The sequence below is a fragment of the Penicillium canariense genome (genome assembly GCF_028826845.1).
Source record: "Penicillium canariense strain IBT 26290 chromosome Unknown utg000004l_segment0_segment0, whole genome shotgun sequence".
Classification (NCBI taxonomy): Eukaryota; Fungi; Ascomycota; class Eurotiomycetes; order Eurotiales; family Aspergillaceae; genus Penicillium; species Penicillium canariense.
In genome coordinates this window covers 3274448-3294299 of record NW_026622731.1, presented here as the reverse complement: position 1 = coordinate 3294299, position 19852 = coordinate 3274448, and the positions used below count along the sequence as shown (strand labels likewise).

Genomic DNA, 19852 nt, shown 5'->3' with positions numbered 1-19852 from the left:
CTCAACTGTACGTTGAAAGTCTACAGATGGTGTCGACGTAAAGAATAGTCGGTCTAACACCGGCTACTCAGAAACTCGATGGCTTGTCAGGATTCGTGACGGTGAAGCCCAATTGCTCTGGGTCGAAGCTTGAGTCGATCCAGGGTACCCTGAGTTAGGGTCGTATAGGTACTAGTTTCTATAGGTCTGTATAGACAGTGTACGGACATTACGCAGATCACGACGACCTCTTAGACCTGCAGAAAGTGGATAGACGCGGGAGGAGCCGAGCGACTTCGGGGGGCGGGATATGACCTACAGCAGTCTGGAGAAGAGCAGGACAGTAAAGACGTAGGAGGCATTCGAGCTGAGGAGTGGTACAGATCCAATGGCGCCGCTGATAGTCCCGAGCCTTTTGCGTAACCAGCGGCACATGTCAATTTGTCAAATCGAGCGAAGGGGTGATGGTACCGTATTACCGTTACTGCAGATCTCCGGCCGCGGGTGAATCCCTGTGCTGGCCCGGTGCGGGACCCGTATCACGGGTATCAACTGTATCCGTACGCTCAATACTCAGCCCTCCATACGCTAAACGCGCTGGCCTGCACTGCAGGAGGCTGGGCGTCATCTGTTTGCTTGGCATCCAACTCTTTCCCCCCATCTTCGCTTACCACACCTTTCATGCAGTCCCCAACTGCGCGGCCTCATCACCCCTTCGGAGACCCTGGCCTTTCTCCTCAACGTCCCACGACTGTCGCCGACTCTGCCATGGCCTCCGCTTCTGGTCGCAGTTCCTCCGCCGCTTCAGGTCGATCCCAATCAGCCAAGAGTGTGGTAAGTCGTTGATCGTTTATCGTGGATTCGCACCCAGAATCCCTTTCGGTGGTACAACGCAGTCGCCAACGATCAGTACGCTAATGCGGTTCTCTCCCCAGCCCGATAAACAAATCTCCCAAATCGAAAAGAGCGTCACACACCTCCTCGTAGCAACAAAACAACTGCTCGAAACCCTGACCCAGTGGTCCCGAAAACAGGCCTCTGAGACCGACGTGTCCGATGTCTACGTGCGCCTGGGCTACGAGTTTAACCTGGCATGCCGCGCCTTCAACGCCATCGGTGTCGAAACTTCTGACCTGGGCCCCGTCCCTGACGTCCTGCGCAGCATCCTCGAGGACACACTCAGCCAGGATGCATCCTCACAAAGCCTTGATCGATACCTCCCCCAAATTCGCGATATTATTATCAACCTTCTTCATGGCCTGAAGAAGAAGCAGGCTCGTCTGCGGTCCCGGCAGCAGCGGGAGGATGGACGTGGTGGCATGCCGGGTCGGCAGGCCAGTGCCGGAAGCCTTTCCAGCGGCCCATCGACTATTGGGCAACTCTACGACGAGGCGGCTGCCTCCACGATGCCGGAGGACGCCGTGACATCGCCTAAACGGTCAGCTCGTCGGTATGGGAGCAACGGGTCCCTCGAAGACTCTCCTGCAGGACAGCGCACCTCCCCCACTCACAGTGACCCGCGAGGCACAAGTTACTCGGAGCGAGAGGCATCCAGGCGGGAGACGCAGCAGATGCTCACTCAGCCGCCCTCACAGCAGGGCGCCCCCACTCCACGAACGGGCGCCTCCTCTAGCTCGACAACTCCTACGGCCTTTCCGGCTCCACCACCCCCTCCCAAGGAGGATGATGCGTTAGGCGCCCTGCAACGAAGCGGCGAGCTAGAACGGCGTGCGTCTCGCCGTTTCTCAGCTTACCAGATCCAGAAACACCTTGGTACCTCGACCAACGGAGTCCCCGTTCTTCCTTCACAGAACTCTCCTATCCCCAACCGGGGTCGAGACGTCCGTGAGTCTCTCAATGCGGTTCGCCTGCGAGGCTCGTATACCCACACAAGACAACGCTCGTCGAATCGCCTCCAGGAAACTGCTAAAAGCGGACCGGCTCAGGCGGCAGCAAGCATTCCCAAGGCGGTGGAAGAAGAACAAAGCACCCAGGCGGAGAACGCTGCGACAGAACTTGAGAGCGTCAAGGTCCCTCCACCTTTGGCCGATCAACCTCCTCCTTCATTTGAAGAGGAACTTCCCGAAAGGCCAATTGCTATTGAATCTGCACCAGATTTCCCTCAACCTCCAAAGGGCCCGTCTCTTGGTGATGCCTTTGATCCGGAGAAGAGGGCGACGGAAGCTCCCATCGTCGCACCCGAGACACCAAAAGCGGATCTCTTTGCTTCCGCCACCATTTCTACCCCTCCCTCTGTGCCTCAATTCCCCGTCTACCAGCCTTCCCCCGGCAAGGAGTTGACTCTTTTCTTACAGTACAAGAGCAAGATTAAGAAGTACGTGCTGCCCGAGGATATCGCCGACCTTACGATCGGACGCCTTCAGTTGGCTTTCATTGAGAAGTTTGCCTGGAATACCCACAACAACGGTGCCGACCTGCCCGAAATCTATATCCAAGATCCCATTTCTGGGATCCGGCATGAGTTAGAGGATTTGAACGATGTCAAGGACCGATCGGTCCTTGTCCTAAATGTAGACACTTTGGACGAGGTCAAAAAGCACTTTGACGAGAGCTTCAGTGGCGTGCGCAGTCTGGTGGAGGGTGTTAAAGCGACCCTCGCAGGCCAAGGAACAGCCATCCAGCGGGTCTCCGATCGTCAACTTGAAGCGGCCAAAGAAATGGCTCGCCTGGCTGCTTCTCCGCCTGGCACGACGACGAGCTCGGTTAGCACTAGCGGCACTCAGAAGGTTGCGATTGCTGGAAGTGTAACCCAGCTTGCTGAGCTCCAGAGTCTGCGGCGTGACCTTGCCGTTCTCCGGCAAACCTATTCCAACTTTACTTCTGATATCACCAGTTCGATGAGCGCCGTCCGCGCCAAGGCAATCGAGGTCAAGTCTGCCGCTGGGAATGCCGCAGTTCCCACCTATGAAGGTGACGCTGGTCGTGCGCGTGTCAACACCGGAAAGAAGGAGCTCGCTGACGAATCGGAGCGACTTGTCGCCCGCGTCGATGACCTTCAGGATCTGGTAGAGGACCTCCGCAAGGACGTGGTCACGCGTGGTGTTCGTCCCCTACCACGCCAGCTGGAGGGTGTCAACCGCGATATCAGCACCGCCATGAAGGAGATCAAGAAGATGCAGGACTTCCTGGCTCGCGAGAAGCCCACTTGGACCAAGATCTGGGAGAAGGAGCTGCAGTTGGTCTGCGAAGAGCGAGACCAGCTTACCATGCAGGAGGACCTCGCGGCCGATCTGCAAGACGATCTCGAGAAAGCTGCCCAGACATTCGCACTCGTCGAGCAAGCCACCAAGGAACAGGCTATGGAAAAGGCTGCCAACGGTGGTGTCACTTTGCGTGCTACCTCACGGACCCTTGGTATCGACCCAACCGTTGATCCCATGAAAGCCAAGGACGACCTTCTCGGTGAAGTCCGCGCACTGCAGCCGAACCATGAAAGCCGCCTGGAAGCCATCGAGCGAGCAGAGAAGAACCGGAAGAAGGAGCTCGAAACCCGGAGAATTGGCCTCTTCCAGAAAGAGCTTGGAAATTTTGTCCAAGAAAATAAGTTGAAGAAGAGCGGCGGCGTGGAAGAAGCTGAGCGACTGCGCAACGCCAAAGATGATCGTATCCGCAAGGAAGTTTGGGACAGACAGCAGGCTCGCAACGCGGAGATGGAGAAGGCCGAGGCCGAAGCTGCAGCTGCCACTCTAGCCGAACAGAAGCCCGAAGGTGATGAAGCCGCCGACTCTGGAGCAGTGCCGGAGAATGAAGCTCCTACCATCCCCAATGAGGGAAAACAAGAAGAGCCTGCACCGACAGAAGACGTCGAGACGAAGGATGCCAACGCTGATGAAATCAGCTAATCGGGCCCCTCGAGCAAGCCTGGATTCATCTCGGCTTACCCTCTTTGAGACGCAGTCTCTTCACACTGATGATCCCATATTGATTATTCTTGTTTCCACGCGTGCTCTCTTTTGCGAAGATCTTTATCGTGTTTATTTCCCTCGCATATTTCCTCTATACCACTGGCGTATTCCTATACCATCTATGACTTTTTCCGCACTTGCAACTTGCATTCCCTATGCCATGTCACTTATTGACGATACCCTGCCACCTTGACTCCAGTGGCTTGTTTCTAAATTCAACGTGTTTAATTTTGTTCTTTTCTCGTCGTGTCTCATCTTGTCTTGCCTTATTTTCCGATGCTTGGCTTGTATCTGCAGCATGGAGTTGGTCCGGGTAGTTTAGATACGTTTTTGATCGTGATCCGGGGTTCTTTTCTACTTCTGTTTTATTTACACGTTTCCCGTAGGCTGCTTACCAGCCAAATATTTCCTACCTAATAAGACACGATATAACGCGGTGGATCTGCTTTTCGGACCTTGCAAACGCGTGTGGGTAATAAAGTACTTCTCAAGGCACGCTTGGTTTTTGTCTCAGCCGCTCCGTCCCCAGCCATCTCATTTAGGCCAAACGCCCACCACCAACCCAGCTACTATTCCCGCACCCTCGCTCTAATTCCAATTCGATCATCCTAGGATCGTCGCCATCGTATTACATCTCCCAGAAATCCCGTCTATACCTCAAGCTGCCTAGACGTCTCGGTCACGACAACAAGCACACTCGGGAAACTTCCCACAAGGCATCTGCGCCAGCCAAGCCTGCATCAGCCTCCAACAGGACTGCCGCCCAAAGTACCAAAGCTCAATCCTGTCTCTGTACGACCCAGCCAAAATTTTATCTTCCGTCTCAATCTACATGGCGCAGCCCCGACTGACGATCTCACAGACTTCCGGCCGTTTCCATCTGAGCCCAGCCCGGCGACGATAAAACAAGTCCTGCAGGAGCTATTTGTCTCAAGATGCGGCTATTGCCAGCATTCAGTGTCTACAGTCTGGTCTTGGCTTCGACGGCTGTAGGCCATGAAAGCACAGACTCAGACAACTTTGATAGTATTCTCCGCCGCAATGCCGAGATCGAATCCCAGTTAGCGGATGGACCTGCCCAGGGCGTGAGGAAGATGACTGATGATGAGGGAGAAAAGTTCTTTCTTGAGTATTGGCAATTTGGAGAAGAACAGGGGGGTTTACCTGAGCGAAATCTGGGCGAAGCGAATGCAACGAGCCACACTCCTAACTTTGATATCGCGGCGGATCAGCACGACAACAACGAGGAGATGGGGATTGATTTCTCCCCGGCACGATTCCTCGCAAGATCACACGCACTCGAGCCATCTTTCGAGGCCGAATCTAGACGCAGGGGCAGACTGTTGGAGTCCCGGGATTTCAAGTGTCCAACGGGAACGAACGCGTGCACATCTATCAACCGATCTGATCGGTGTTGCAGCACCGGCGATACCTGTATAATCGTCACAAACACGGGTTCGGGAGATGTAGGCTGTTGTCCAAGTGGCCAAACCTGCTCTGGTACAATAGGATCTTGCCAGGTCGGATATTCGACGTGCTCGCAAGCCTTAGGCGGGGGATGTTGTATACCTGGCTACGAATGTGTTCAGGGTGGTTGTAAGTATACCAGCGGAATGATACGCCATTATGTGGCTGATCAGAGCTAGGTGCCTACATCTCGGTGGTCACCGTGACAATCGACTCGACGGTGACAATCTCGACAGTAACACACACAACCTCCCAGCAAACAAGTGATTCGACACATTCCTCTAGCTCAAGCTCCACTAGCTCCAGCTCCAGCTCCAGCTCCACTAGCTCCAGCTCCAGTTCCAGTTCCAGCAGCTCCAAATCCAGCTTAAGCAAAAGCACAAGCACTGACAGTCCCACCCCACCGGCACGGGGGACAAGTGTCACGACAGCTACTCACTCAGTAACTCATCAAGTCAGTGGGTGCCCGACCGGCTTCTACGCCTGCTCAGCCGTCTATCAAGGTGGCTGCTGCCAGACAGGCCGAAACTGTGATACCACCTCATGCCCCACCACATCTTCGACGACATTCGTCTCCGATGGCAGGACCATTGTTGTGCCCGTCACAACAGAATCCTCAGGCTCCTCTCGCACGGGAGGGAAATGTGCGAACGGCTGGTTCAGCTGCGCGGATACAGTCGGCGGGGGCTGCTGTCCGAGCGGCTATGCGTGTGGTTCGAGCTTTTGTGCTGCGACAGGAACGGCGACTACGACTGTGGCTAAGGAACTGGCAACCAGCAATGAAGCTGGGGTCAATGGTATTGGAACGATGCTGATTGTTAGTTTGGTGTGTTTGGGGTGGATCTTGTGATGTGCATAAGAGCTGTGAAGATGTTATGGCTAAATGAATTAACGAATGGATACGATAAACGCAAATGTTTGCTCCGTAAGATATCACGGAACATGCATGTCGTAGAGGCTCACGAGGGGTAGGAGTAGACCCTGTGCTCTTTAGGCACCATAGTACACCATCGGTCTGACGAGTTGCCCTGTAGGTACTATCTCAGCTTATACCAGAGTTGATGAGAAACTAGCAGCAGGAAGGCGGGACGGAGTTTCAAAAAAGTGAGAATGCCGGCCACCCCGCACCGAAACGCTGTGCCGAAGGACGCCGAGGCCCGGCCGCATATCAAAAGGCCAACTGTAATTATGGTCTACCACGATTCACGCCGTCTCTTACCATCACAGAACACCGAGTCACCGAGTCATAATGAAAGAACGGACGGCCCTCGCACGCCAGCCTGCTCGGGGGATGACCCAGAAGCCGGGGGTGCTGTCTACGATCCCACTGGACAACCTGGTAGCCGAAGTACATCGGCTGCTGGGGCCGACGTGGGCGCTGCCTCCTTACAATAACCTCTTACCACCTTACCTAAATGGGCTATCCTCACGGCTCGAAAAGGAAGATCTTGACTTTCTAGTACGAAAGGGTGCTTTAGACCTCCCCGAGCCTGAATTTGCGCGAGAGATCTTCAGAGCGTATATCCGGCACATTCATCCACATATCCCGTTTTTGGATCTGGATAGCTTCTCGAGAGCTATTTTTGACAATGAACAGGGTATCCAAGGCTATATCAGCTTGCTGCTTTTTCAAGCTGTTATGTTTGCGGGCGCGATCTTCGTGGACCTGAAATTCCTCTATGCTGCCGGGTATCTCTCTCGGAGACATGCACTAGACACGCTATTCCAACGAGCACGGGTAAGCGAAAACCGGCATTATAAACCAAGGGCACGCTAATATGAGCAGTTGCTGTATGATTTCGATGTGGAAGACGACAATCTGTTTGTGATCCAAAGCCTTCTTCTCATGACCTATTGGTACGAGAACCCCGACAGACACAAAGATGGTCGACACTGGATCACTGTATGCGTATCGCTTGCATGCAAGACTGGACTTCACCTTGATCATATAGACACTCACAGGCCGTCCCACAAGTTTCGGAATATGCTTTGGTGGAGTGCCTTTACCCGGGACAGACTGATTGCCTTGGGTTTGCAGCAGCCACCAGTGATCAAGGATGAAGTCCATTCGTCGATCCCGATGCTCGAAATTGATGACTTGGACATAACCAGGCAAAGATACGCCTCTGCTTGTTATGGCTGTCATGAGAGACACCTAGCACGTATTTTTGTCGAAAAGATCAAGCTCTGCCGATGCATCAAAGAGGATATGTTTTCGTGGGATTGCCAACCGATACACCCTCCCGTCGGCGCGAGGCGAGCGCGAAGGGCAAGTCTATGGATGTCGAAGCTGGAACTCGACGATTGGCTTCAGGATCTGCCCGAAACCATATCATTTCATCCAAGGCCATTCGTACCGGCTCATAAGGCGGACTTGATTTTCCACTCTCATTGCGCCTGGCTCAAAATGGTATACTTGGAAATATACAGCACGCTTCATCGCCAGCTTGACTTTCTATCCGACAAGTATAGCCCACGTCAGCCGCTATCTCTTGATGCCCCAGAGTGTCCAGTTCTTCGGGGCGCTGTTGAAGTCACTGTGATCCTGCAGGATCTTTACCACAAACACCTGATCTACTACCTCCCTACAACAAGCGTGCCCATGATTCTACGCGCCGGCATTGTTCATATTCAAGATATGTCTTCTGGAGACCCCACCGTCGGCCTGGCCAGCTTCCGAAGGCTGTCGCAGTGCATCCTTGCGCTTCAGCAACTAGGCCGGAGGTACGGCTCGGCCTGTTTCCTGGCCACGTGGCTGGGCGCTCCCAGCGGGTCTTCGGTCACCACTTGCTCCCCCGAGGAGATTCTGGCTCATGTTGATATCGAGTCGCTGGACCAGCTCACTCTCAGTTACCCAGATTCTGCAGTATCCACAATACTCAAGATCCGGGAGCCGTACGACGTGGATATTATATCGGGATTAAAGTCTCGGAAAGAAAAGAGAGTCATAGAATCGAGGTGTGCATTCAGGCAATCTGCCTCTTTTGAAGGTGTTGAAAGTGTCTCTATCACGAACACTTCCTCTGAAGCCAGTAGTGTGGCGCCTGTCGAGTAGCAATCGGAATATAATTATACGACTGGAACGAATTATCTATTACACACCCTCTGGTTCGGATGAGACTTCACCCCACTCCAAGTATATATACCGTGATATGTGGTAGGTAAAGTTGCTATTTCCGTTTGATTCCTTGGGCAGCTGCTGCAACCAAGCCTACCAGATAGGTTGTAGCAGGGTGCAAGTAAAGCAAAGGAACATCTCAAGTTGGATAGTGAGACATCTGTTTCGTTGAGGATAGTTAGCTTGAATAGAAGCAGACGGCAACAAGGCCGTGTCTTACACCATCCCTGCCGTCGCGAAATTGATCTGCCCCCAGGTCAAGAGAATCAGCGTATTGGGAAGGTAATAATTTTAACTTCGTGCCTGCTTCTACTCATATCGGTTCTGACGGTTGCCGTAACTCCGCAAAAACTATCTGTTTACCACGGTCACGTTGCCCCCGATGTTGGACAGATGTTTGATATTCGAGGGTCCATACATGCCCAGTGGATGATGCTCCTGTCTTACTAAACTAGTTACTGGCTCCAAATCAGTACTTATCACCCAACTAATTCAGTGGGATAGCCTGGTTTCACAACATGATTTACTATATTCAAGCATGAATTGCGCATCAAGAGCAGATGTGAAACTAGCCCAGACGGTGAAAGACTAGCGTTATCGTAGTGAAATAGACTATTACGAAAGGATGGTGATATAGAGCCTTTGTATTCACATTTAGGAACAGGGAAAACAGACGTATTTATCTGACAAAAACCTGTGCCAAGGCTACAAAATTGGCAGGATCACCCGAACTAACGAATCACCTACACGCCCATAGGTAATCCCAGGTCGAGGATTGACAGTACTTTGACCAATAAGACTGCGAGAGAAGGAAAATGAATGTAGTTGCCCGTTAAAGAAGAGGCTTAAATCCAGTTGCCCTAATTGGATGTTAGCTATTTTTTAATGCTAAGAAGGTCCGAATTTGACTGACAGGGAGGAAACCAACACCCTTGCAAGCCAAGCTGACTCCTTGGCCAATCGTAGCAAGGGCACCTCCACGGTTGTATTGGCCGGCAGTGGTCTCAAGGCAAGTCCAGAAGGAGCAACCAGCCTGCGACTTATCATGGCCGAGGTTGAATTGATCCAGGAGACCGTTAACGCAGTTGTGCCAAGCCTGAGCCTCAGCCGGGGAGTACTTGTTCTGTACTGGGGGAGGGCCGTATTGATACTGTTGAGGCTGCTGATACTGCTGCTGGCCGTACTGCTGAGGCGACTGCTGACCGTACTGCTGAGGAGGCTGGTCGTACTGAGCCGAGACAGCGGTGGCCAAGACAGCGAGAGCAGCGACAGAGAACTTCATTTTGGTGGTTCTAGCCAAAGTCAGAACGAGTCTGGAACACGTAGAAGATGATACGCACGATGCTTTCTTTGGGAAGAATAAACCGGATTGAAAGAGTTGTCTTTGAGTAGGAAGAGATGAACTAGATTGATGGTGATAAAAACTGAATAGCTGGGGCAATGGCGACCTATTTATAAGACCCTCTGGCTTCGATTGCTAGCCCAGGTACTGACCAAGAGGATACTATGTGAAACATTGATGTTTAGATGAGGTAAATGCCTCGTTGATCACTCCAATATTGCATTATATAGGTCGCTCTGCAGATATCCCCCGCCATCACAATCCCATGACGACGAGATGCATTGACTGGTGTACGAGACAACTGCATATGCATCTTCGATCTTGGATCACTTGTTCAGCTTCTCAGCCAAGTTCTTTCTAATCGAGATACCTGTCCCGTCCATACCCATCGGTGCTACAATAGAGACGATCTACACTCACCAGCATAGGGGTACATGTATGCACCGACTATACTGTACGTACATCCTTGCCTGCAACAACTGACAAAGCTAGTACGTATACACTTGAACATCAAGCTCCCATTTCCCACATTCTCCATTGGGTTAAAAATTATGTTAAGAACCCTAAGGAAACAATCATAACGTCAATTACACTCTATCGCATCGGCCCGTCCCCATTCTCCGCATCTTCCCACACTGGAAGAGTTCTGCACCAACGCAGCATCAAGCTTTGCGGCGATCTAGACTTCTGATCCAATATCATTAGTCATAAGTTGTCAAAAAACAAATAAAAGAACCCGGAGTACAGGTATTCAATCTCGTATAAAGCCAGCTTCTGCTACCAAATAGTGGGGAAATAATGCAGGGGTGAAGTGGTACAACTTGGAAGTGGGTAAAGCAAAAATGAAAATGGGGATGCATCGAGAAGTCTTTTCTCAACAGCAGCTTGCAATGCTTCAAGAGTTACTGACGAGGGATTATCCTATCCGGTCTTGGAGGCAATACTGCGCTTGCTGTGCGCACTTTTGACGGTTGCTCGCCAATATTTTACCTAATAGAAAGTGAGTCAATGCGTATCCTCAAGAGGCTTGCTGCAGTGTTTCACTTGGCTAGAGCTGAATGGATATATTATCCACCTTCGAATACCCAACCTTCGCGAGACGAAGGCGAGCCGCTATGCACCGTCAAAAAGTGGAGAATCACCAGACCCAAGATCGAGCGAGGTTATGCACCAAGGAGTCGGCCAGGATCTGCCACTATAACATTGAATGGGGTCTATCCTCAGATATTGGTCCTCTTTCGTGACCCAATTGGCTGTAAGGCCACAGAGGCTGCGCCTTTATTGTCAAGGGGCGCTTCACACTGCCATTCCTAAGAATACGGAGAGACATAATGAGGGCGCACGAAGGCACATGACTGTCGACTTTGGGACATCTATTGCATCTGGTGCTACTACATCTTCGCTTCATACGTTCTACACCCTTCTCATTGCCACAGGATAGGTCACATCGAAACAGTGAGCACAGCATAGCGAGAGGTCAGTCATGTCACGGACAGCCCCCTACTGGGCGGGCCAAGTACAGGGAGTTTGAGTCCTAGTGCTATAAATATCTCTTTAAATTTTCGTCTTGGAAGACTGGACTGACAAAACTCACCTAGTGTATGCTACTAGCATCTCCGAGCCATTATGGTAAAGATACGGGTGGCTTTAGCCCTGTTCATCGCATTCTCTTCCTCCCATGCCCAGAACGCTCCATTTGGCCAGACCTCCATCCGAAAATACACTCTTGATGACATCGTACCAACTACCGACAAGGCTACTGGGCATGTGAAATGCTGCCCTGAAGGCGCCGCATTTGATGGCCAGAGATGTGTCCTTGCCGGTCCAGTTTGCCCCGAAGGTAGCACCCCCGATGGTGACAAGTGTATTTTCCACGCAAAGCCGTTCTGTGAGCCTGGATATGAATACAAGAACACACTTTGCGTGACTGAAAAGCCTCCCGTCTGTGACACTGCAACTATTTTGAAAGACGGTCACTGCGTTCTCGAAAGGCAGGCCGACTGTGGACCTGGATATCTCCTGGAGGGCAACGTCTGTGTTTCCCAGGCGCCCCCTGTCTGCCTCGACGGCGAACGATTCAACGGAAAATCTTGCGCCTCCATCCAACCACCGAAATGCCAAGATGGCTCCAAGCTCGAAAGCGGCCTCTGCATCGATGAGAAGCCCCCGGGGTGTCCCAAGGGATCCTCATTTGACAACAAAAGCTTCCGATGCATTTCTGTAGGGGTTCCAAGTTGTCCGGAGAGTACGGTCCTGAAAGATAGCCAATGCTTCTCGACCACTCCCCCGGCATGCCGTGGGGGCGGTACTTTCAACCGAAAGACTGGATCATGTACTATTTCCGAGCAACCCCAGTGCCCTCCTGGATCCAAGCTGGATGACAAGAAGTGCGTCTATGAAGGCCCATTGGAGTGTCAGCCGGGAATGACTCTTTCGATCGATAACGCTCACGGAACGTCTCGTTGCTGCCCATCCAACATGGCCTGGGACGGGGAGGTATGCGTGGCCAGGCCAATTGACGGGAAGTGTGTCGACGATCGTCCCCCGGTCAATGGGCTCTGCAAGAAGCACTCCAATCCTCAACCCCGGTGTCCTGCAAATACTACCCTCGAGGGTAGCCGGTGTGTTTTGCAACAGCCCCCCACATGCCCTCCAGGAACCTATCTGGAGGGCGAGCATTGTGCTGTCGTCGGAAAGGCAGAGTGTCCGGAGGGTCTGGTCCAGGTCGGAGGGGACTGCATATTCCAAGGTCCTCCTACTTGTCCCGGGGGCAACAATCTGGAAGGTGGCAAATGTGTCAGTTATATTCCGCCGACATGCGACGAACCTGCGAAATGGGATGGTAAACGTTGTATCATCAACGGTCGCGCTCATTGTGAGCAGGGCATTCACCAGGGCGATTACTGCATCACTGGAAGCCCGCCGGAATGCAAAGATGGCGCTACATTTGATGGCACCCGATGTGTCTCGAAGGCAGTTCCTCAGTGCCCTGCTGGATCCGTTCTCAGTGAAATTGGCCACTGCATTACTGGTATTCCCCCCAAATGTCCCCCCGACACAAAACTCCAGGACAGTAACTGCGTATACGGTGCCGCCAAATGCCCGTCCGGCCAGGCATTCCTGAACGGACGCTGCGAAAGTACAGGAACTCCCCAATGCCCACCGAACTTTGTCTGGAAGGACCGAAAATGTGTTCACATCGTTGAAGAGCATTGTGAGCCTGGTTTCGTGCTTAAGGACGGCCAATGCATTTCTGGAGCTGCCCCTGACTGTGGAAGCTTGACGTTCAACGGAAAAGCCTGTGTCGGTCCAAAGGCCCATTGCCCCGAGGGAACCTACCTTGATGGCGACAACTGCTTCTCATTGATCGATGCCCATTGCCCATCTGGTTTCAAGTTTGATGGCAGGAAATGCAGCTCTGAGAAGCCTCCTCAATGCCCGCCGGAAACTACCTATGACAAAGTCAGCCAGAATTGCATCTCTATTACGAAGCCTCGCTGTCCTACCAACCAGATTTTCAACGGAAAATACTGTGCCGTTGTCACCGGTGCCTGCATGGATTTCCAGTTCTGCCCGACAGAATCTTACGGTTCCCAGACTCAGCAGCCTAACTATAATGTGCCTTTCGGCCAGGTCCCTCTCGGTGGCCAGCAGTCCATTCCTGGTACGGGCCAAGGTACTGGTACTGGCTGGGGAGGCAATTGGAACGAACCGCCAAATATTGGAGCGGGTCAAGGTACTGATACGGGCTGGGGGGCAACTGGAACGAACAGCCAAATGTCGGCGCAGGTCGAGGTGCTGGCACTGGCTGGGGAGGCAATTGGAACGAACAGCCAAATGTCGGAACATCCGCCCAAGCCAATGGTGGCTGGGCTGAACAGCCCATCGTGGGCTAAACGCATGACGCGAGCCACCAAACCAATACGGAGATTACCTGAAGCACGACAAATGGCCATTTACCGGGATTATCTGTTGAACTGACTGCTCACACAGACAGGGTCTGTGGATTCTCGTGTAGCTGCAGATCCTTTCCGGTGCAAGCTCCTCTTTTGCCCTCTTTTTCCTTCGAACAATCGCAAACTATCCCCTCTGGATACCGCTCTTTTTTAGTTTAGTGACTGAGTTTCTTTGCCGTTTGACGCCCTAAAGCCGACGACTGTCGGTGACTTAGCATGCTTCAATGAAATGGGAATGTCAAGCGCAGATGCTCTTTGCTCTCCAATTTCGGTTGGAATCTAAATAAGGAATAGAATTGTCACTACATGAGTGTTTAAACTGCCATTGTGTGGAAAATAAAGTGACCGACATAGTGTGAAAAACAAAATGTTTAGAAAGCACTGCACACAAAGAACCAATAGGATTGGGAATTCCCAATAGTTCAGTATTCTCGATGGTGGATTTGGCCCACCCCTGCGCGAGGCAGTAGATAGATGATAGCCCCAAATAACGTGGAGCCTCTCTTAGTTCCCCGTGCACAATTCAGGTCCCCGTCAGCTTTGCAGCGATCAACAAGTGCTTAGACGCCATCGGAACCCCGCAACGGAGGACTGTGACTAGGATGTCTATAGTGTCGCAGAGCTGGCTAGCTCTTGCCTACATCTGCTCGTTGTCCAACACTTGATATTATCGATAGCCGAAGCTGCGACTTCGGTCAATCTCGGGGTAAGCGACTGCAGAAACGCCACCCGTGGTCATACCCTGGTCTCGAAGTGGATCATGTTTCCCCTCCTGGGCCCAAGTTCCAGGGGCTCGTGTAACCCTCTTCAATCCTTTGGCATTTGTTCTTTCTTCAACATTGGCGCATGGCAGATGAAAGGCCAGTAGGCATCGATCGTGTGGCGCTGAGATACCTACGACCGGGGAGGGGGGAAGTGGTCTAGGGTACACTTCGACGTATGATATCCCAACGGGACCCCCAGGAAGAACGAGGCTCGGTGTGTCAACATCCAGATTGTCGAAATAAGCAAAGGAAAACAAACTTTGCAAGGTATATGCTTGAATATTGACAACGGTGCCCGCTACAAGAAGCTGTCTCAACATGCTGGTCTAGGGTCATGGACCCGGGCAGTCATGGGGATGTTGCCGTGGACCAAGTTGCTTAGATTGAGGTCTATGGGATCATCCCTGCACTATAACGTCTTTCTAGCATGTTGTAGCTAGCTTGTCTAGAGCCCGACTAACTCAGGCTTGTGGACGGGCGAGACCTCGAGGTATACACCCCCGAGCCATCAACATCCGAGCTTCCTACACCTATACCCGTCCCCATACCAGTGCAGATTAAGACCTGACCAGCTTGAAAAAAGAGAAAGAAAAGTACCAAAATAAAATACTGTGAGCAGAGACCCGAACACTGACTCATTCGCCTTAGAGTTGTTTACAGGGAAACATAGGGCTGAACTCAGGTACGAGAAAAGTGGCACGGCCAATAGATTGCTATCTGCACAAAAACCAGAAAATCAACCACGGAACTGCCAAACTGAATGCGAAAACGACATGGGAGAAAGTAGGGAAATGTATTAGGGTAGAAGAAAAGGAGAGAAAAGAAGAATGAAGGGGATATGGCACCCACGCGAAAGGCACGTTGTGAACCAAAATACAGACCATGCCACAGGGCCAGGAGAACAGAGGGGGGGGAAAAGACAAGTTCCGTATCAAAAGGACAATCAAGCAGAACGGGAGTCAGTAGCCGCAAGCATTGATGAAGAACATATATTAGCACGTGTAATAACGAAAACCATGTCGATAGATAAGGAAACTCAAATTGAAACCTGAGAGGAAACGAGAAAACCAGAAAGGAAAACAGGGTATCGATGGCATAAAGAAACGCAAGGAGTAAACAAGGCAACTAGAAGATATCAGAGCTGAGATCAGCATGACATAAGAAGCCATTAAATCAGATCGGGTCCGGTGAGATGAAGAGATGGAAATAAAGCGAATCTCGGTCCACGAATTCCAGCCACGATCCCGAAAGACAAAGAACAAGCAACAAACATCAACAAGGGGTGAAAAAGGAAATGCAACTGAAACAATACTCAATGCAAGAAAAATCATAGAGGTATTTAAAAAAACATCACCCTCAGAGGGGCCACATGCCTTCCCCCCCCCCGCGGACCCCCATCACTCCCGGTACGCCGAGAAATCGGTTCCCCTAGACGCCGAGTATGCAACGAAGCCATCCTATAAATCAGGCCAAACGGAACCAACCGTGTACAGCACAGCACAGCCAGGCTCATCAGCCCCGTCTGCCTAGCTCATCTCCATCCCATACTCATCCTCCTCCTTGAAGCTCATAGCGGCATGGCCAGAACTATTCCAATACTGCGCCTGGCCGGCACCGTTAGCGCTGCTTTCCCCGCTATGGAACGAGGGGCTCAGACCCGGCGGCGTCAAGCCATCGCTCCCGCCCTGGACTGTGTCGCCGGCCAGATTGGTGTGCTTGGGCACGCGCAGCCCGCTGCCCGGGCCGCGGGTGTAGGCGAAGGACGTGGGGTCGTTCTTCTCGAGGGCGTCGAGAATCTCGCTGCGCATGCGCTTCTCTTCCTCTGTCGGCTCGAACGGCCACGTCCCGCCCAGGCTGCTAATCATCTCGGCCAGTTCGGCTTCTTGCTGGTACTTGACGTGCAGGGCCCACATCAGGTCGCGCATCCAGCTGACCGCGCCGTTCAAGATGTCGCCCTTGTTTGGGCCTTTCTCTTTCTCTTCGATGGGCAGGCCCATGGTGATGTTGCCTGGTGTGGCGCGGCGGCCGTTACCGCCAGCTAGGAGGGAGGTTGCGGGATTGCTGCCCGCGCCGGCCATGGAGAGGGCTGTGTTGTTCACGAGTTGCTTGCGGACCTTGTCATCTTCGAGGCGGTGCTGCGGTACTAAGTGCGAGAGATCCTGGATGCGCTCGTTAATGTTGTCGCGGCGCCGCCGCTCGACGAGGTTGTGTGAGGCTCGGCGGCGTCGACGCTTGGCCTCTTGGGACTCTAGGTCCTGGGCGCTGCCAGGAAGATGGGTGTCGACCTTGGCAGGCAATGATGCATGCTTGCCGGACTTCAGAATCTCTGAGATGCCAACTTGCTGCGAGTGGTGGTTAGGCGAACCAATCGGGGACTCGATATAAGAATGGGCGCTGCCAGGTGTCCCATCCCACTGGTTGGAGAGAGACTTCTGGTGACGGTGCTGGAGTCCACCAGTCCGGATCGGCTGGCCGGGGAAGCTGCCAGATTCTGGGGTACCCAGGTTCAGGGAGCCCAGGGCGGGGGTCTTGGGAGTCATCGGGCTCCGCGCATCCGACGAAGTCCGGTCCATGGCCTGTAAGCTCGGGCGAGACTTGGCATTTAAGTAGTTCTGATCAAAGGAGGTTGCATTCTGCAAATGATGATTCTGCCCGTGGTTCATGCGGAACTGCTCGTAGTTGAAGCTGCTATTGACAAACGGGCTGGCCATCGGGGGCCCGTCGGGCGTATTCGAATACAGATGCGACATTTGACTTTGATGGCTCATAGCGATGCCACCAGACTGATCCTGAAGGTAGTTCATGTTGTCCCCACGCTGAACGCCGTTCTGTCCGCTAATCTCCAGGTCCAACAGTTCGTCGGTGTCGATTCCGGAGTTGCCGAAGTTGAAGCTGGAGGACATGTTCTGCTGCGAGCCGAAGGAGTACGGCATGAAGCCGCTCTGCTGCATTGTCAAGTCGGAGGGGTCTACCCCATCGTTGGGGTTCCCAAAGGAGTTATTACCCATGTAACCGGAGTGAGACATCATGGAGGGATTGCTGTGATCGTCAGATTCGTGTTTGATGAAGAGACTTGCTTCTGCCATTGCCCAGGCTAAATCTTGCTCCAGTAGATAGTATGAAGAGACCCACGTGGAGTTGGCGAAGAAGGGTGGGAGAGACGGTCTGTGCCGAAATCGTACTGACCCTCTCTAGCAATAGCGATCGGCCCAGTCAAGGCAGCCGTCAATGCGGGATCAACCAAGTTGGTATGTGGCAGGCGTAGACGATAAGAGATATCTGCGAGCGCGAGAAAGCCGGTTAGCTCGCCATGCCATGATTTGCAGAGGACTAGGTGACAGCAAGGACCAGATCGGCTAATGACAATGCGCTGCCGTGCTCCGGCCAGACGCAACCAGGCAACCGAGGCGACCAACTGGCTTGGGGGAAAGAGCATGCGAGGAATGTGCAGGTGTGCTTACCTTCGAGTCGGATATGTACCGGTAGTGACAAGATGTCTATTGTCGTAATGCGCGCGCGTTGGGATGGTCGGAAAAAGATCGAGGCGAAGGCCGGTGGGATGAGTCGACGGCCTCGGGGGGCAATTGCCCGGGGATGTGCGGATCGGGAAGCACGCCGAGTCGATCGCGCAGCAATGTGAGAGAAACAAAAAGTAGGACCCCACAGTCTAGAAGCAACAAACACTCCAATTGTGAGCAATCAGAGCCTCAGGAAGACGGGTAAGAGATGCGGAAACGTGGCGAGTCACAAAGAAGGGGGACGTGGGAAGAAAGGGCGGGTGCAGATCAGCGCGGGCCCCCAAGGGAAATTGCAGAAGGGGGTCGCAAGAGCAGCAGCAAAGCACACAGCTGAGCTGGAGGATGTGGTGAGTAGACAGAGGACGAGTGCCCTGTGTGCCACTCTCCGATCCCGTAGAGCCCCGGTTCAATGCTGGAGGGGAAGAATGCCCGATGATTGCCAGGTGCCAGGTGCCAGACGCCAGATGCCAGATGAAACCAGAAAAAGAGTGGAGAGGCGGGGGAAGAACAAGCGGTGGAGAGCGGGCGGTGAGTGGTGGCGATCGCCGGTTTGGCGTTTGGCGTTTGGCGTTGGGCGTGGGGAACTTGCACTTGAGTGACCGCGGAGATGGGGAGACTGAGACTGAGACGGAGACTGGTTGGCTGCTTGGCTGACCAAGGGTGTCTGCCCTCGCCTATTCTCTCACCTGTGCTCAGCAGGGTTTGCGTGTGGTATCGTAGAGTGCGCCTTGACCCTGCGTATTCAGCCTCTCCACAGCTCCCAGACGTAGTTGGCGCCCCGAGAGCCCGTGTGGCAGAGAGGCCCCGCCGTTCGCTTTGCAATGTGATACGAAGCCCACGTAATCGCACACTCTCCTCTCTTTTCTTTTTCTCTGGTCTGGTCCGTAATAGGCGATGCGATGGGTGATACATGCGACAATCGGAGGGAAAGGAGAGAAACAGAAGGAGGGGGGGGGGGAGGACGGGGGGAAAGATGGTGGATGTAGAAGGTGACAAGAAAGTATGCAGGGCTTACCAATTGGATGACCTTCTTCCCCAAGACTGAGACGAGGGTCCGAGCAGGGTCTGCTGGACGAAGAAACTGGGAAAAGGTCAGAGAGGTGTGGCAGCTTTTGGAAGTATACGGTTCAAGTGACTCGAACAACCAACCCCCACCATGTCCAGACAGTCAAAGACAATGGGATGGAAGATGCAGGCAAGGAGTAGACAAGATCGTAAGGACAGATCACCACGTCAACAACCGCAGAGCCCCAGCACGTGGCGGGTACCTCGCGCAGGCAGCATGCAGGAACAACAGACGGCCAGAGGGAATAGGAGGGAAAGGAACAGCCAACGCACCAGCACACTAGGACCAGAATGTATGGGGGAAGGATCCCGGGGAGATCTCACGAACAGCTTAGATGATCCACCAGATAAACCGTGCGAATCATGAGGCGCGGGGCAAGGTGACGTGGAACGGGCGATGGCGCAGGGCGGTTCTCGGTGATGCAGTGCCAACTCAGCAAGTGTCGGTGCAGGAAAGGAAGCGCAGATGAAACGAGGACGATGGAGACTTTAAGAACCCACGCCCCTCCTGCACCTCTCATTTGATATGTTACAACATCGGTCATGCAGCCCGTCGATCGGTGGGAATCGATGAGGCTTGCCGGCTTTCGGCATCGGACATACTACGCTTGTTTAGGAGATATGCGCTTGATGGGATTATTCGGATTATTATTTTTGTCTTTTTGTCCCCATATTCCTTGTTTTGCGTGGATCAGATGGAGGGTGGGTGTGGGTTGT

General features: G+C 52.9%; 6 protein-coding genes across 6 annotated transcripts; 4 read left to right on the top strand and 2 right to left on the bottom strand.

Moving 5' to 3' along the window:
- Nucleotides 1–660: 660 nt before the first annotated feature.
- N7482_007487 (formin-mediated actin nucleation enhancer) lies at nt 661–3842 on the top strand (the record flags this gene model as incomplete). Its single annotated transcript, XM_056689612.1, has 2 exons — nt 661–813; nt 915–3842. The coding sequence occupies 2 exons, from the start codon at nt 661–663 to the stop codon at nt 3840–3842; spliced, it is 3081 nt and encodes a 1026-aa protein (XP_056542041.1).
- A 998-nt stretch (nt 3843–4840) lies between these two features.
- On the top strand, nt 4841–6222 carry N7482_007486 (putative GPI anchored protein; the record flags this gene model as incomplete). The annotated part of the gene is made up of 2 exons (XM_056689611.1): nt 4841–5501; nt 5552–6222. 2 exons carry the CDS (start codon nt 4841–4843, stop codon nt 6220–6222), a joined length of 1332 nt encoding a protein of 443 aa, XP_056542040.1.
- A 399-nt stretch (nt 6223–6621) lies between these two features.
- On the top strand, nt 6622–8427 carry N7482_007485 (fungal specific transcription factor domain-containing protein; the record flags this gene model as incomplete). The annotated part of the gene is made up of 2 exons (XM_056689610.1): nt 6622–7110; nt 7159–8427. 2 exons carry the CDS (start codon nt 6622–6624, stop codon nt 8425–8427), a joined length of 1758 nt encoding a protein of 585 aa, XP_056542039.1.
- Nucleotides 8428–9335: 908 nt separating this feature from the next.
- N7482_007484 (uncharacterized protein) lies at nt 9336–9772 on the bottom strand (the record flags this gene model as incomplete). The annotated part of the gene is made up of 2 exons (XM_056689609.1): nt 9336–9350; nt 9404–9772. The coding sequence occupies 2 exons, from the start codon at nt 9770–9772 to the stop codon at nt 9336–9338; spliced, it is 384 nt and encodes a 127-aa protein (XP_056542038.1).
- Nucleotides 9773–11458: 1686 nt separating this feature from the next.
- N7482_007483 (uncharacterized protein) lies at nt 11459–13813 on the top strand (the record flags this gene model as incomplete). Its single annotated transcript, XM_056689608.1, has 1 exon — nt 11459–13813. The coding sequence occupies one exon, from the start codon at nt 11459–11461 to the stop codon at nt 13811–13813; it is 2355 nt and encodes a 784-aa protein (XP_056542037.1).
- Nucleotides 13814–16078: 2265 nt separating this feature from the next.
- Nucleotides 16079–17578, bottom strand: N7482_007482 (basic helix-loop-helix domain-containing protein; the record flags this gene model as incomplete). Its single annotated transcript, XM_056689607.1, has 1 exon — nt 16079–17578. One exon carries the CDS (start codon nt 17576–17578, stop codon nt 16079–16081), a length of 1500 nt encoding a protein of 499 aa, XP_056542036.1.
- Between the last annotated feature and the right edge of the window lie 2274 nt (nt 17579–19852).